This window comes from Squalius cephalus (genome assembly GCF_949319135.1).
Source record: "Squalius cephalus genome assembly, chromosome: 3".
NCBI classification, from domain to species: domain Eukaryota; kingdom Metazoa; phylum Chordata; class Actinopteri; order Cypriniformes; family Leuciscidae; genus Squalius; species Squalius cephalus.
The window spans coordinates 58,159,040-58,176,538 of record NC_137124.1 but is presented as its reverse complement, the minus strand read 5'-3'; the positions used below and the strand labels follow the sequence as shown (position 1 = coordinate 58,176,538).

The window sequence follows — 17,499 nt, the reverse complement described above, 5'->3', positions numbered from 1 at the left end:
ATAAATCCAACATATACAGTACAGTAGCCTTGTTTTAACCAGTGTAAGTTTTAAAATTAATTTTACATCCTATTGCCCAACTTTCTTTATATAAAATATATATATATATTTCCTTACAAATAAATGAAATAATGCTTAAATAATGCAAAGTCCCACAGATAAATAAAATGGAATAGCCTCCGCATGGACAATAATTAAATTATTTTAATTAAACCATATTGTTGATGGAATTAGGTAATACAAGAAAAAATTGTGCTAGTTATTATTTATAAGGCATCAATGTGTTTAGTCTTTGGCAATGCAATATTACTTCCACATTGATTTCACATTACAAAAGCAAAACAGCTTAATTCATTTTGCCATGTTGCTGGAGCACATTTGTTAAAAGTTTAAACCACGTTTAAACGTTTTCTGTCGATTTATTTTATGCACTTGGAAACACTGAAGAATACCAGAGCCCGTCTACGGAGAGCCTTGGCACTTCCTATTAGCCCCATTGTATCGATCTGGGTTGCAGTTCCATTAGAATTCCACTGGAGGTGATCGCGGGCGAGTGCAGACTGAATGGGAGTCTATGGGGCTAGACGGCTAAATGTGTCTCTTTCACCCGATTGCCGTTGAGAAATCTCAGATTTTATTGTAGGTTTTGCAAGTTCAACATGGGTTATAGGTCGAAAGTTGAATGAACGAGTACTTATTTATTTTCGATTTCTTACAGGTTGAGTTGTTGTTGCCCATAACACGCTAGCATTCTGCTAATTGACATTTTAAAAGACTTTTTAAACCAAATAAGTGACTCTAAAAAATCTAACACCCAGCAATGTGTAATTTCTTTGCATCTCCTTTCGAATACAACATTCAAATTACTAGACACAAATTTATATCCTGAGAAAAGTGGATTTTGAGGGTTTTTCGCCATAGACCTCCATTCATTCTGCACTCGCCTGCGAGCGCCCCCGCATGGACAGAGACGTGTTACTGCAGCCAGTCCAGAAACCGGAAGTAAGCAGAGAGTGCCAATTCTCTTCCTATTAGACATTCTCTGAGAATACTCACCTCGACTGATGAACCAACCAACCGTCCGCGGAGCATCCGTAGTGACGTCACAGCACAAGCGGCCCAAATAGCTAAATTAAAGTCCGACTTTTACTCAGCTGATAATATAGCCAAAATCGCATTAAGCATAAGAAATAATGATCTACAACTACAAGGGTACCAAAGGGCGCATGTTTTTGGTGAAAAACAAATATTTAACTATTAGAATGGACCGTGACCTACAACTACTACTTAAAAAACACATACTAGCCTACAAACATATTGGCATTTAATGAAAAATTATTTGATTTAATATTTTTGACAATTCATCTATTTAAATGTTTATTTGTTTACATTTTATCTAAATTGCAATATCCCATCAACAAGAATGAAAAAATAAAATAAAATAAAACTGTCAGACTGCATTCCCTGAACGACTTCCAGTCGTAAGTACTGTAGTATTTACGAACTTTAAATCTTGACATAAATCAGTCAAACATTAAGCTTATTTAAATGCCTGCAGTAACCATAAAATAACCACGTTTTATCGATAGAATTTATTTAGTGCATACATAAATGTCAATGAATGGACAATATGTGTTATTCGACCGACACATAATTTGATGGAATCGAGATATATCTGTTACGGTAATAAGTGCGTCACCAGTCTGACGTCAGTGTTGCCAAGTCCGTGTTTTTCCTACGGAATTAATCGAGCTACTTATACACTGTTGCCGTGATTGGGATTGTTTTGCTTAGCAATTGGGAGGGTTTTGTTGTGCAGACCTGGCAACCCGTTGGCCATTTCTGCATTTATGTATTTACTACTACAAATTCGCCGAAATAATGTACGCCTTTTGACAGACAACGAGCTTCGCCATTGTCAATTATGCTGTACTATAAACCCTCCCTTTTAAATGTGTGCAGATGCTGTTTTACAGAGAAATTCTTGTCGAGAAGAGGACTGTCAACTACACAAAGTATTTTCTTGTTATTAAAAGTCATAATGTTTTTGCTGTACAGTCATGTTTCAGATAGCAATGTCATTAGTGACAGTCGTGCACATTTATAGAGAACATTGTGATTATTACTGTTTCTGCACTAGTCTTTATCTTCGAGTAAAAACATAATTAAAACGAGGTAAACCTAGAAGCAGCAAAACTGCTATTTTTTGTAGTGTGCACACACAGTATTGTAGGTGGTTGGTCTGTAATGCTGTTATTTATTTTTTTACCCAGAGTCTTACAATAATACTTTTCCTCAGATCTGTCAAGGACAAACCTTCCCCGTCAAAAGATTTTGACACATTTCCCTCATGCACAGAAGAATGCTGCATTTCTTTCACAATTCATTTATTGTCCGTGAGTATTGTTTGTTTTCTTTCTTTCTTTCTTTACAGAAATTTCTCAGTGAAAGTGAATTTTTGAAACATTTTGACCTGATAGAACTGCATGTGGGGGAACACGAGGGCTGTTTGGAGGAAGCCGTGACAATGTTCACCAGCAGACCCTGGAGGATATTGCAGAAAACATCAGAGAACGCAAGTTCAAAAGAGTTGTGGTGATGGCAGGAGCGGGCATCAGCACTCCCAGTGGGATCCCAGACTTCAGGTAAAGTAGGACTCAAAAGACTGTTGTCCCCTAATTAGGGGTGTAACGGTACATGTATTAAAGGAGAACTTAGGTCAATTTTAACATTGAGCTCATTTTTTTGTAAATTTGGAGTGCTGTCAGTACAGAGAACAACGACAGAAATCGGTGTTGCCTACACCGTGTTATCCTCTTTTTAAAATTTGCACCCTGTTGACTTCAATGGGGCAAGCTTTAAACCTGCTTTTAGCCTCTTAACATCCTTGATGTGTCATTACAAGTGCACAGGTCATGTGAGTGATTCCTTCAGAGTGAACACGAGTGAATCTGACTGCAGTAGATGTGAAAGATATTAATAAAAATGATGTTATTTCAGCCAGCGCACATACCTGTATTTACATCCTGTTTTCGGTCGAAGTCCACAGTAGTCGATTGTCGAGTTCACGCGCATAGGTTTAGTACGTACGATCATGCGCCCGAACTCGACAATCGATTACTGTGGGCTTCGACCGAAAACAGGATGTAAATACAGGTATGTGCGCTGGCTGAAATAACATCATTTTTATGTTCACTTGAAGGAACACTCATGGACGAAGTCGAACTGGAAGCCGTGTTAATCTTGGAATAATACGGCCAACGTAGGAGTTAAAACGCCCTCGGAATTGAAAGGAACAGAAACTAATATTCACTGGGTAGTCATATACAATTTCACCGCTAGATGGGGGAAAATATCACACAGTGTAGCTTTAAGTCAGACAACGAATAGAATCAGTCACAGGCAATCCACACTCCAATCCAGAAGGGGGCGTGCGCGATAATGCAACGCTGTTTGCTAACCACCACAACAGGAAAAAGAGCAGAAGAAGAGATAATCTATGCACAAACTCAAAACGAGTTCCCCGCCCATGACATGCAAGAAAAAAAAGTAAATCGTGTGCATGATTTACGTAAGGAATAATTGACGACAGGCCGTTGAATTATTAGAAAAATAATGCACACCCGAGGTGGTAATGCGGTCACGACGCGAAGTGGAGTGGCCGTTACACCTCGGGTGTGCATTATGGCAGCGGTTACCACACCACCGCTTATACTACAGTTACCACACCTCGAAACATTGTTCAGATTATGTATTTCAAGACGTTTGTAAAGTTGTTGTCATTAAAACGCTCTTGTATGTAGGACTAATTTCTTACGCATCTAATCCAATGCCTCCGTTGCTAATTCCAAAACGTCATTTTAGAGTTAGTAACGGAGGTTTGAGCCACTGATAGCAGACTAATGCTGGGACACACGACTAGCTGACACATTCTCTGACTGTTTTCATCGCAGCAGATTTTAAACACCGACTTTGAACACAGACTGAACGCGCTGAACACGCGTTTGGGCATGATCAGTCATACATATCAAATTACATTCATAACCGGCCTTAAAGCTACACTGTGTAACTTTTTTAGTTGATTCTTAGCAAAAAACACTTAGTTCTTTCAAAAATATATGTGCTCATTAATGTATATTTACTTCTTTCAAGTAATAAAGTATTCTCGTAAGTTTATAATCTGCCATTGAAAGTACATACGGGTGAGGGGTTCGAATGCCGGTCGCCATGTTGCCCCTCCATCTTGAAACTACATTAGCCAAAGAGGGACATGCCTGTAAATTCAAGCTTCGCCTTTTGCGTTTTTCACTCAGTGACACCGTGACGAATGCGAGGGGGAGATTACTCGCGAGCTCGCGAGTGCCGGCAGATTTGAAAGATAGTGTGGTGTGTGTGTGTGTGTGTGTGTGTGCGTGTGCGTGCGTACTCACATTTGAAAGAGAGAATTAAAACATCAACGCGACAGACAAATCAGCAAGACCATAGTCAATATTGGAGTAACTTTTCCCAGATGGAAAGAGCTCATGAGGAGAAAATATTTTAAAACGGACGCCGAGGTTGCCTGCTTTCTTCTCGACAGGTAATTCAGCCTGATTCTAAATTCGAGGGTTTTATAGTTGCTTGTCTAACCATAGCATGGTTGTGCATAACGCCAGAACGACCTCTAGTATAACTTCATCCTCGCGTCAATGGTGAAAAAGTATTGTTTACCTTGTAACATAAATCTGTGCTGCGACGGATCACAGGTGATGAATAGTTTTAAAGGCGCAATTTTTTAAGCTATATATAAAAAAGCACACTGTAAATTTTAGTTATTTTTAATTGCTTTTACTTTGTACACATTGTAACGTTAGCCTAATCTGATTATGCTGGGATAGCCGATTCCAAGGGTGACGTTTACCTCCTGACATCTGTCCTGTAGTTTTATTCATTTTAGACGTATTGTTTATTATTGTCATGGACGAAGTGATAACTGGAAGCCATGTTAATCTTGGAATAATACGGCCACCGTAGGAGTTAAAACGCCCTCGGAATTGAGAGGAACAGAAACTAATATTCACTGGGTAGTCATATACAATTTCACCGCTAGATGGGGGTAAAAATCACACAGTGTAGCTTTAAAGTGTGTCCTCGGCTCGGCTTTATGCAGTTATTAGAGAGAGATGTTGCAATAATGAGACAGAAAAGCATGTGCGTCAATATTATTATTTATTTATTAATTCAATTCGTTTTAATTAATTCGTTCATTCTTTTTTTTTCTATTATTGACAGATGACAGTAGACTAGCCAAACAAATGAAAAAAAAAAAAAAGCCTTTTAACAAGTAAGGCCTATCAATAATTATTTATTTGTTATATTATCTGCAATAAAAATCCGTGCTGCAGGACTATACATTCATTTAGCCTATATTCAGTTTAATTTTCTATTGATTATAGATAGGAATATACTTTATTTATTAAAATTAAACTGCATGTTTCCATTGATTGTGAAGCTAGACATTGAAAATTGCAGATCAAGTGCATGGGGCTAAATGTTTTTTCTTGTTATGAATTGTATCCTATTTTCCGTTATTACAGTTAACTACGCGAAGTGATATGGAACTGTAATGCGGTCTAGACCTGCCTGGAACTACTTTAGCTGTGCGTTTCCCTGAAAATAATGCACACCTTAGAACGTTCGTCAACCAATCAGATTCAAGCATTCAATGGCCCTGTAGTATAATAATTCGTTACCTCGATTTGCTATATCGTGCCCACGATTTATAAATCGAGGGGAAAAAATAGTAAATCGCACGATTTAGTAAATCCAGTAAACGAATTAGTTGTAACTAGTTACTAATCTAGTTACTAATTTAAGTAGCCTATATGCTGTGTTTCGATTCATTTTTTAATTTTTATTTAAATTTAAACTTCATGGAAAGTTGCATCCTGTTTTTTTTTCTTTATTTTACAAAAGCACAATGTTTTGTTTTTATTATGACTGTACACAACTCCGTATGCAAGAGTGTATTATTATTATTACATATAATGTAATGATATATGTGATAATGATAATGTAGCTCATCTTATCTTATCTATTGTACATATCAAACCGTGACCCCAAAACCGAGATACGTACCGAACCGTGACTTCTGTGTACCGTTACACCCCTAATCAACCTATGATATGGTTGCGACTTTTCTCTAATCGTATTTCTCCCACAGATCGCCTGGCAGCGGCCTTTATGACAACCTTCAACAGTACAATCTGCCCTATGCAGAAGCCATATTTGAAATAAATTACTTCCATCACAATCCAAACCCTTTTTTCGCTCTAGCCAAAGAGCTTTATCCCGGTAATTACCAACCCAATCTGACACACTACTTCATTCGCCTGCTTCACGATAAGGGGCAACTGCTCAGGATGTACACGCAAAACATTGATGGACTGGAACGAAGTGAGTGACACCGACGTCCACATGTGCATGCCTGGAATCGGTGTAAATCATTTATAAATGTTATTTACCTTTCATTGATTTCAGTGGCTGGCATTCCCCCAAACATGTTGGTTGAGGCACATGGAACATTTGCCACGGCCACATGCACAGTTTGCCGAAGGGATTACAAGGGAGAGGAACTCCGGGTAAGTATTTTTCGCTGAACTATGGCAGTGGTTTCTGAGTTAAAAGGGGGGCGTGTACAGTGTACAGTCAGTAGATAGTTATGCAGAAGAAACCTCTTCAGGGTGATACAAGACTGCCAAATTGAAGATAAATTGAAAGTAATTTTTTATCTACATTGATCTATGGTATTGAATATTTTATCCCTGGAACTGCACTTTTTTTAAACTAGATTGGTAAAGTTTGATGACTAACTTTGATGAATATGGACATCAAACAATTGAACAAATCCTTGTCTGAAAGTTTGAAATAACTTTTTCAAAGAATTTTGAGATTTTGCTCAAAGAAGTCAATAAAATGTTATTAACATGTTCTAATACATTGCTTATATTTTAGAAAGTTGCTAGCATATTTTAACATGTTACATTTTTTAGCAAGTTGTTAACATGTTTTAGTATGATTTAGCACATTTGCTAGCATGTTTCTAACGTGATTAGCACATAGTTAGCATGTTTTAGCGTAATTTAACACATTGCTTGCATGTTTTAACATTTTAGCATAATTTAGCATGTTGCTGGCATGTTTGTACCATGATTTATCACATTGCTGTTTTACCATGTTGCTAAAATGATTTGGCATGTTGTTAATGCTTCAGCACATTGATAGAATGTTTTATCATGTTATTAGCATGATTTAGCACATTGCTAACATGTTTTAGCAAGATTTCCTAGCATGATTGAACACGTTGCTAGTATGTTGCTAGCATGATTTAACCTATTGTTTAATTTTTTTTATCAAGTTGTTAGCATATTTTAACACATTGTTACATGTCAACAATGTGTTCAAATATGCCGTCAACTTACTAAAACGCTAGAAAGTTGTTAACATGTTTTAGTATGATTAAGCACGTTTGACAGCATGTTTCTAGTGTGATTAGCACATAGCTAGCATGTTTTAGCATTATTTAACACATTGCTAGCATGTTTTAACATGTTAGCATGATTTAGCACGTTGCTAGCATGTTTTAACATGTTAGCATGATTTAGCCCATTTGTTAGCATGTTTCTAACGTGATTAGCACATAGCTAGCATGTTTGTAGCATGATTTAATTGCTGTTTTAGCATTTTGTTAACATGATTTGGCATGTTGCTAGTATGTTTCAGCACATTGATAGTTTTATCATGTTGCTAGCATGATTTAGCACATTGTAACATGTTTTAACAAGCTGCTAGCATTATTTAGCACATTTCTAGCATGTTTCATTTTTATATATATTAACTCTATATTACACGTTTACTATGGTACTTTTTAATGTTTTTATTTTTATTATGGTAACTTACACTGCCGTGTTAGCTGACACCTTCATCTTGTATTATGTTAGTTTAACAAAATCTTCTGCTATTCATATATGCGTTGTATATAACTACAGTTGCAGACGCTCAGTCAACTTGCTCTCGAATGTTTACGGACCAGCTTTGACTGTTCCAACATGGCAGACGGCTAACGTATAGCGACCCATAGAAACAACCACTAATGAGGCATCTATGTATATATCTATATCTATGGTTTTACCATGTTGTTAGCATGATTTAACACTTTTCTAGCATGTTTTAGCATTATTTATCATATTGCTAATATGTTTTAGCATGATGCTAGCATGATTTAGCATGTTGTTAGTATGTTCCAGCATGTTGATAAAATGTTTAAGCATGTTGCTAGCATGTTGGTAATGTGATTTAACACATTGCTAACACGTTTTAACATGTTGCTAACAGCACAGACAGATAGATAGATAGATAGATATAATAAAGACAACATAATTGACCAACTCATTTAAAAACAAGCATGTCACAACCTAAATATTTTGCTGTGATTTGGAAATGTATTTTTGATTATGGTATGGTTGTGAAGCTACTCCTGACGTATGGTTGTCTCCCAATAGAATGATATCATGGAAGGAAAAATACCCAAATGCTCCACTTGTAAAGGAGTCATCAAGCCTGACATCGTGTTCTTCGGCGAGGAGCTTCCTCAGCCGTTCTTCAGTTACCTGAGAGACTTCCCAATAGCAGATCTACTCATAGTCATGGGAACATCTCTAGAGGTGAGGAGAAGCTATTCATGAGCTCTTTGGAAAGATTATTACTCACTGAATGAATTGCAGTGCGAGACCGAGACCATACTTTACATGTAAAATCAGTGCTTTATGTGTCTGTGGGCCGTGTCTGGATCATATGGAAGCCCATTTCTGCCACACAAGAACAGAATCATGCTCTGGTAAATCATTAGGATATAAAAAGTTGAAATTATCACATACTAAGTCACAATTATTAAACGAAAAGTCAATATTATTACATAGCGAGTCAAAATTATGACATATAAAGTCAAAGTTAAGTACTCAAATTCAATAAATAAAGTCGCCCTGTGGTGAAAATCAAGCTTTTAATGTTGTTTATATGTCTATGTGGTGTTTTTAATATGCTTTAACACAAACCATGTGTAAATTCATAAGTCGACACCAATGCTGAGTATTTCCTCCTTAAACCTGCAGTGAACCAAAGACAGTCTCAAAAACACGCTTTGAAATCGCTGGTGTTTCTGACGTCACAAACTACCTTGTAACCAATCAGATCAACGTGTGATTAGGCCTGTCGCGATAATTAAATAACCGTCTGATCGCGATTATTTGATCTAACCGCGATTGTTTCAGACAACCGCGATTATTGCGCTCTTTTATAGACCTACGGCACAAGGGGGAGTCATGAACCAAAATAAATAGACAAGCACTAATTACGTTTTCTAGGAATATATTCAAAGTCATCTGAAGCCATTCCATAGCTTAATGTGAGGGACAGTAGTATATTTACATTGTTAAATTAAAGTTCACAAACTCGTCTGCAGCTGTCAATCATTCCGTTCAGCATTCAAACAGCGCGCGTCGTCCGGTTACGACAGGATACACGGTAAAACTTTCTACAATGTGACATTGACGTTATAATGCTTGATCTGTAGATAAAGGGCTGTGGATTTGCATAAAATTACTTTATTTTGCTGGAGTTTTTTGCTGTTTCTAAATGACTCGCTCGCTACCGTGTGCCTACACAGCACAAGGACTATGAATTGGCATCAGACGCACAATAACTGGAGTTTAAAACTGTGAAGAAACAAATGATCAATAAACTGTTGGACTGATATACACTAGGATTTGTGCCCTCGACATTTCTTCGCTTTGTGCCGTGAACTTTTAAATGCGCACTTGTGCAGCGCTGCGCACTGTGACTCCATGTTGCATTAAGCACATCATTCTGCACCCGCGATGCGCATACGCGCTTTGTTCCGCTCTGTTTTGAAGCGTATCATATTATCATGGTTTGTGCACATTTGTTTTTATTAACATGTTTAGATTTTATTAAATTACTGTGCAGATGTTTTCAAAAATTACTTTTTGCTGCTGATTTATACACTCACTAAGTTTAATAAACAAATTGTCATAGCTATTGAATATATTTAATATTTAAAGGTGTTAACTGTAATCTTACACTGCAAAATGATAACTTACAAAGGATTAAATTCATCACAATTATTTAATGAATGAAGCACAAAGCCCTAAAACAGACAATTAATCAGCATAATCGCCAAAGCCCTAACACAGACAATTAATCGGCATAACCGCAATTATTTTTTAGACAATTAATCGTCAGCCAAATTTCATAATCGTGACAGGCTTACGTGTGATCGTCAACCAGTGGATCTCTGAGCTGAGGGAGTGAGTGGAGGCGGGGCTCATTTGCATATTCATAGAATCACGTATACTAAATGAGGCAAGGGTGTCGAGATACATTCAAAGCTATTTTATGTCATGAAGACATTTGTTTTCAAGGAAAAAAACGTTTAAATATGCAAAAATTAGTTGATCTGATTGGTTACCTGATTGGTTACAGCAGTTTTAAGGAGGAAATACTCAGCAATGCTGTCGACTTATGAATTTACACATGATTTGTCTTAAAGCATATTAAAAACACCACATAGACATATAAACAACATTAAAAGCTGGATTTTCACCACAGGGGGACTTTAAGGAAACACATCACCAGCAGATGTCACTGTTGATTAATCTGGTGACTGCTTTTACACAGGCCTGTTCATGTGAATTGTTAGGTGGAGCCGTTCGCCAGCTTGGCCGGTGCCGTACGTGGTTCTGTGTCACGGCTTTTAATAAATCGAGACCTCGTGGGGCCGTTTTCCTGGGGGTCCCGTCACACTGATGTGGCCGAGCTGGGAGACGTAGTTAGTGGGGTAAAAAAACTGGTGGAGCTCCTTGGCTGGAAGCAGGAGTTAGAAACCCTAATGAATGCTGGCGGAGACAAGGTGAGTAATAATCAATCTCTGTTCTTACATATATAAATCATATCATAACTGTGCTCAGCTGAACATTCATGAAATTTTGTATTCTATAATGGAGGAATAAATGTTTTATGCTCCTCTCGCTGTCATCTTTCATATACAGTCAAACCCAAAAATTATTCGGGAACACTTTACAATAAGGTTCATCAGTTAGCATCCTTAGTTAACATTAACTAAGAATGAACAATACATTTATTAATCTTAGTTAATGTTAATTTCAACATTTAATGATACGTTATTAAAATCAAAGGTTGTATTTGTTAAGTAAGGGTTAATGCCGGACGAGGTGTCCATTGTCAGGTATTAAAGGTCCCATTCCATGGATTATTTTTATTATTTTATAATGTTTCCAGGGGTGCCCTTATAATGTTAGTATGTTTTTTAGATCAAAATTTGTTATAATTTAGAAATAAAAGGCATATTTCCTAGCCTGATTTCATTCCCTGGATTGAACACTCTGTTTGAAGGGGCGTGTCTGCTGTGAGACTTCAGTGTAAACGCCCTCTGCTGTGATTGGCTGACATGCTTGCATATGAAATATCTGGCATTACATGTGGAACTATCTGGAAAACTTTTACTATTACAGCTATTATACGTTTTTACTATTACAGCTATCTGGATTAACGAATCGTGAGAAGTTTTTTAAGTATTTAGATCTATTCCCATCACATAAAAGGTTGCCGTGATGAGCACTGAGCAGATGACAGTCTGTTGATCGCGTGAAAGATCTTATCATTGCAACGCAATTCCTGCACTCTCACTAATGATTTCACCAATGCAAACATGAGGCATATAAATACAGTAAGAGATTCGTTGTGCAGTGTAACAGCGTCATTGATTTCATAACGAGTTTTGGCAAGTGTCCAGATAAACTCGCGCTGTGTGATTGACAGCTTGGGCGATTGGAAAGGGATTGTTCTTTGATCGCTTTCTGTATATTAATCACAGTTTAAGTAAGATTATTTTCATCCTACTAAGAGAAACGAACGATGTGAAGAGTGATCGCTACTTCCATATTAAATCACTACTTACCGCTTGCTGGAATATAGTTGAAATTGCCCCCTTCGTCAGTATGAAACGCTGAGAGAAGTCTGCTTGATATTATCCCAGGTTAGAAAAACAGTCCGTGGTGAAATGGACAGAGCAAACTAACAACTTTTGCGGTATCCGATTATAGATAAACATCAACCACGTCTGTTGACATTTCGCCATCAATACGCCTGTGTTCCTGTGGGCGGAGGTTACGGTTCTAGTGACATCATTAAAGAAGGAAGTAGAGGGGTGTAGTCCAATCCAGCCGTTTTTTGTAGTCAACTTCTGTTAAATAAAATATCTCGCTTGGCATTGAACTTTGAGCTTTATAATTTTACAGATATTATTTATACTCTAACAACAACATTACACACTAACTAAAGTTTGAAACATGGGATCACATAGAACGGGACCTTTAATGGACGACGGCTAGGCGTGCTTATACCATGGTCACTTGCCAAATAACACATTTTTAAAACATTAGTTTATATTTTAATTAGTTTTACAATCGAAATCTAAAGTTTTTACAAACAATAACTTGGTTTCCCTGGTTACGCCTGATGGTTTATTTACTAGGTGTCCTCTGTCACTTTTTAATGGACACCCTGCAGCCAATCAGAATCGAGTATTCACCCAGACCAGGTATAACATTAGTTAATACGTTGTGAACTAACATGAACAAACAATGAACAGCTGTATATTTATTAACTAACATTAACAAAGATTAATAAATACTGTAACAAATGTATTGCTCATTGTTAGTTCATGTTAGTTAATACATTAACTAATGTTAACTAATGAACCTTATTGTAAAGTGTTACAGTACCAATTATTCAGACACCAGATCTAATTTTTTATATTTTTTTACTAGTGTGTGCAGGACACGATAGTTCATTTATGTAAGTGAGGAGAGCAAAATAAAGTAAACTCTGACATATTATACCCAAATATTCTTCATACAGTGACTACCAGTACAATTATAAAATGTTTTATATTTTTATGACACTTTGACATGAACATGTTTTGCTGAAGTGTTTTTTCTTTAATTGCTAATGTGACCTTTTTACACCACAGACTGAACAAAATTAAGCATTGCTTGGTAATTGGTTGAGGTAAATTGGTATTATCTAATAGTGTAGTTAAATTTAACAGCTGACAGATATTCAACATAATTCATGTGTGAGACAGTCTAACAGAAGGATGGACAAAACCAGTGAAATATCAACTTAGTTCTTGTCATATTTTATTACCATTTTCTAAACTATAGCAAATAAACTGTGATAATGTGAGAAATGTTGAAGGTGTCTGAATAAATTTTGGTTTGACTGTGTATTATTTGCCAGAATGTTCTTCATGTCCTTAATTTTAAAGACTAGTCCAATTGACAAAACAGCTTAAAGCTTAACATCTGACGTTTTTTTCTGTCCTTCTCGATAGGCTTCAATAAACAAGGAGGAGTGAACAAATCAAATTTCATCTTGACATGGATCTGGAGACCCAGAATGGGATTGATTGATTGTTCGTCGACCCCTTCGTTGAGCTCTTTCTCAGTAGTGAGCAGAAGTGCACATGTGGGAGTGAGTTTCATTTGTTGACTAGGTTTACTAATTAACCCATAAATGCGTGAATGTTTTAAATGAATCTGCATGATATGTGTATCTGACATTCAGCATTTGGCTCATCATTGTGTATCAGACATCGCCACCTTGAGGAATAAAGGTGAATTGCTCTTACTGAGTCTGAGATTGAATTTTTGTAGGGCAAAAAATATACTTACACTATTACAGTACATACCTCCTATATCGACTATATACATTTTTTAAAAAAAATTAACAAAAAATAAGGACACAAAAATTATAAAAAAAACAAAAAACAATTCTTGTTATGTTGTTTATAATGAATTGATTGAGGAATACTAAGGTTGATATCTAACTTTAGGAGTGTAGTGAATGACATCCCAGTCAATAAAGACCCGAAGTATGCGTTTAAGGGTTAAGTACATACTCTACATACTGTAAGCAATGTAAAAATTCACAAGCACTGTTTAAAATTATAAATACAATAATAATGTAGCTGACAGTAGACAGTAGTCAGGGCATGAATTTTACATGGGTTAATACAAGGCTGTAAAGGATAGACAAGCCTGGTAGGTGTCATCATCGTACAGTCTACACACATGTCATTCAAGTTTATTAGATCCATGTTGTACAGTGTGATTTGTAATGATCTTAAAGGATTGCGCAGTCTGTGAGTTTGGATACAGTCATAAAAACATCCACTAAAAACCACTTTGATACCAGTTGGCAACTCCAGAAATGGCTCTATCATCATTGGATTAAAGACACACTTGGTTTGATATATGACCCTGGACCACAAAACCAGTCACACGGGTCAGTTTGATGAAATTGAGTTTAAACTTTTATACTTTATATAACTTTTATAGTTTATATATAATCTGAAAGCTGAATAAATAAGCTTTCCATTGATGTATGGTTTGTTAGGATATGACAATATTTGGTCGAGATACGACTATTTGAAAATCTGGAATCTGAGGGTGCAAAAAAATCGAAACATTGAGAAAATCTCCTTTAAAGTTGTTCATTTATGTTGGCGATTGTGCTGCATTCACTCACAAAAATAAATGTTTTATATATTTACGGTAGGAAAATTACAAAATATCTTCATGGAACATGATCTTTACTTAATATCTTAATGATTTTTGGCAGAAAAGAAAAATCGATAATTTTGACCCATACAATGTATCCTATTGTTTGCTATTGCCACAAATATACCAGTGCGACTTATGACTGGTTTTGTGATCCAGGGTCACATATGTTCTCTTGTCTAATGTATTGTCATACATTTAAGTGTCCAAATGTACTCACATACTTTGCCCTGTACATTTTCCAGTATTGTAACCATTCTTGATGTAGATTTACTTTATCTTAATATCACAGCTCAAGTTACTGGCCTTGCCCACATTTAGATGCGTCACTTCTGCAGTAAAAATAACAATGTCTAGCTAGCTTGGTTTGACATGTAACGCCTTGCATGACGGTTTTGTCATTGTTTGATTGAAGGCAAAAGAAAAGCTCTGTGCTTGTCGCATTCAGAAACGACCATGAATTGACACACAATTAGGAAAATAGTTGGAGGCTGACAATGACGTTTTCAGAAGCCGAGGACTCATTGTTTGTCTGTTGAGAAGGTGAACTGCTCAGTTCATTGTGTCAATGTCTGAGAATGTCAAGTAAGTGACAAACACTACGTCTAGCTAATTCAGTTCGGTCTGTCGCTCGGCACTATACAAGGTCTGAAGCAAAACAATGCCCTCAATTATCCGACAATTCAAGATGCCAAGAAACAAAAATCCATGTTTCAGGAAGAAAATCATCTGACAAGATGGCAGTGAAGAGACCGGAGCAGATATATATATAATATAATGATATAACAGGACCTCTGGAGGTTAAACAAAAGTCGAGCAGCAGTATTTTGGATGCACTTACGGGCACGTATAAATTGCAGGTTGGCTGTCATGGAGGAAAGCCATGAGATTGCTGTGGCCCGAACAAAAGAGCTTAATAGCTTAGTGTTGAAGAATGGCCTTATTTTCCAAATGAAGCAGTAGGGCCTGAATGACTATTGTCATAATGTGGTGCAAAACATGATTATCCCACACACACAAACTGTCGTATAACTTTATATATCGGGATCTTGAGTTGTCTACTACACAGGTGCTGGTCATAAAATTAGAATATCATCAAAAAGTTGATTTATTTCAGTAATTCCGTTAAAAAAGTGAAACTTGTATATTATATAGACTCATTACATGCAAAGTGAGATATCTCAAGCCTTTATTTGTTATAATTTTGATGATTATGGCTTACAGCTTGTGAAAACCACAAAATCAAAATCTCAGAAAATTAGAATATTACATGAAATCACACAATAATTACACAGTGATACCATGGTCATTGAACCAGGTTTTGGTTCTTTTGGCAGTGTGGGCCGGTGCAAATCCTGCTGGAGAATGAAGGAAGCATGAAGTGCTCTGAAAATGTCCTGGTAGACGGCTGCGATGACTCTGGATTTAATAAAGCACAGTGGACCAAAGTCCTCTTTTCTGATGAGAGCAAATTTTGCATCTCATTTGGAAACCAAGGTCCCAGAGTCTGGAGGAAGAATGGAGAGGCACACAATCCAAGATGCTTGAAGTCCAGTGTGAAGTTTCCACAGTCTGTGTTGGTTTGGGGAGCCATGTCATGGGCTGGTGTTGGTCCACTGTGCTGTCCACTCAACGCAGCCGTCTACCAGGACATTTCCAGAGCACTTCATGCTTCCTTCAGCAGACAAGCTTTATGGAGATGCTGACTTCATTTTCCAGCAGGATTTGCACCGGCCCACACTGCCAAAATAACCAAAACCTGGTTCAATGACCATGGTATCACTGTGTAATTACTGTGTGATTTCATGTAATATTCTAATTTTCTGAGATTTTGATTTTGTGGGTTTCATAAGCTGTAAGCCATAATCATCAAAATTATAACAAATAAAGGCTTGAGATATCCCACTTTGCATGTAATGAGTCTATATAATATACAAGTTTCATTTTTTTAACGGAATTACTGAAATAAATCAACTTTTTGATGATATTCTAATTTTATGACCAGCACCTGTGTATAATTCTTTGGAGATGGAAAAAGTTTTTCATTTAATATCTATTGGTTCCATTTGTCATCGCCCTCCTGAAGTGCAGGTACACAGATGTTTTTCTAAAGGCCATGATATACTTCAAGCAAAATCAAAGAGCGAAGTGGTGTGATGTTAATTAACAAAATCAGGCCAAAATGAAGCTCGAGTTGGAGTTTGTTTTGGGAGTTCAAAGTAGCTTGCAAAACTTTTCAGAAAACTTCACTCCACCTGGCAAACAACTTCGAACTATGATTGGTCCATTGTGACGATGTAATAGATGGGTGTGGCTCTGAGGCTCCGCCTCTTTTGACGTGGAAATCTTCTCTGATTCGTTTCTTCTGTTCAGTCCGTCAAGATCAGAGATGAGAGTAAAAACATGAACACACTGGAGAGACGCTTTATAGTAAAAACTGAAGTTGTAATTCTTATTGAAAGAGACACTGACACCGTTTTTCATGTTTAATACTGTACATCTGCTGCTTTAAAGCAATACACTGTATAAAGTGATAAACATCACGTGACTTGACTGGAGAGTTGATAATACCTAGAATATCAAAATCGACTGCTGGCGGTAGATCCTTTTCCTATTTAGCACCAAAACTTTGGAACAGTCTTCCTATCATTATCCGGGAAGCAGACACACTCTGTCAGTTCAAAGCTAGACCAAAAACACATCTCTTTGACCTAGCATACACATAACACATTATAGACTTTTATAATTCAATGTTAGGCTGCATAGATTAGGTCAGCTGGAATTGGGAACACTTCCCATA

General features: G+C 36.8%; 1 protein-coding gene across 2 annotated transcripts; it reads left to right on the top strand.

Annotated features, from left to right (window-relative positions):
* Positions 1–1,739: 1,739 nt before the first annotated feature.
* sirt3 (sirtuin 3) lies at positions 1,740–13,767 on the top strand. Of its 2 annotated transcripts, none has more exons than XM_079864954.1 (8): positions 1,740–2,015; positions 2,300–2,396; positions 2,481–2,645; positions 6,203–6,435; positions 6,520–6,620; positions 8,541–8,702; positions 10,757–10,966; positions 13,472–13,767. In XM_079864954.1, the coding sequence occupies exons 1-8, from the start codon at positions 1,925–1,927 to the stop codon at positions 13,493–13,495; spliced, it is 1,083 nt and encodes a 360-aa protein (XP_079721080.1). In that variant the 5' UTR covers positions 1,740–1,924; the 3' UTR covers positions 13,496–13,767. The 2 variants fall into 2 exon arrangements, 1 of the variants encoding a protein (XP_079721080.1); XR_013820419.1 differs by having other exon boundaries at positions 1,779–2,015; positions 10,735–10,966.
* Positions 13,768–17,499: the final 3,732 nt, after the last annotated feature.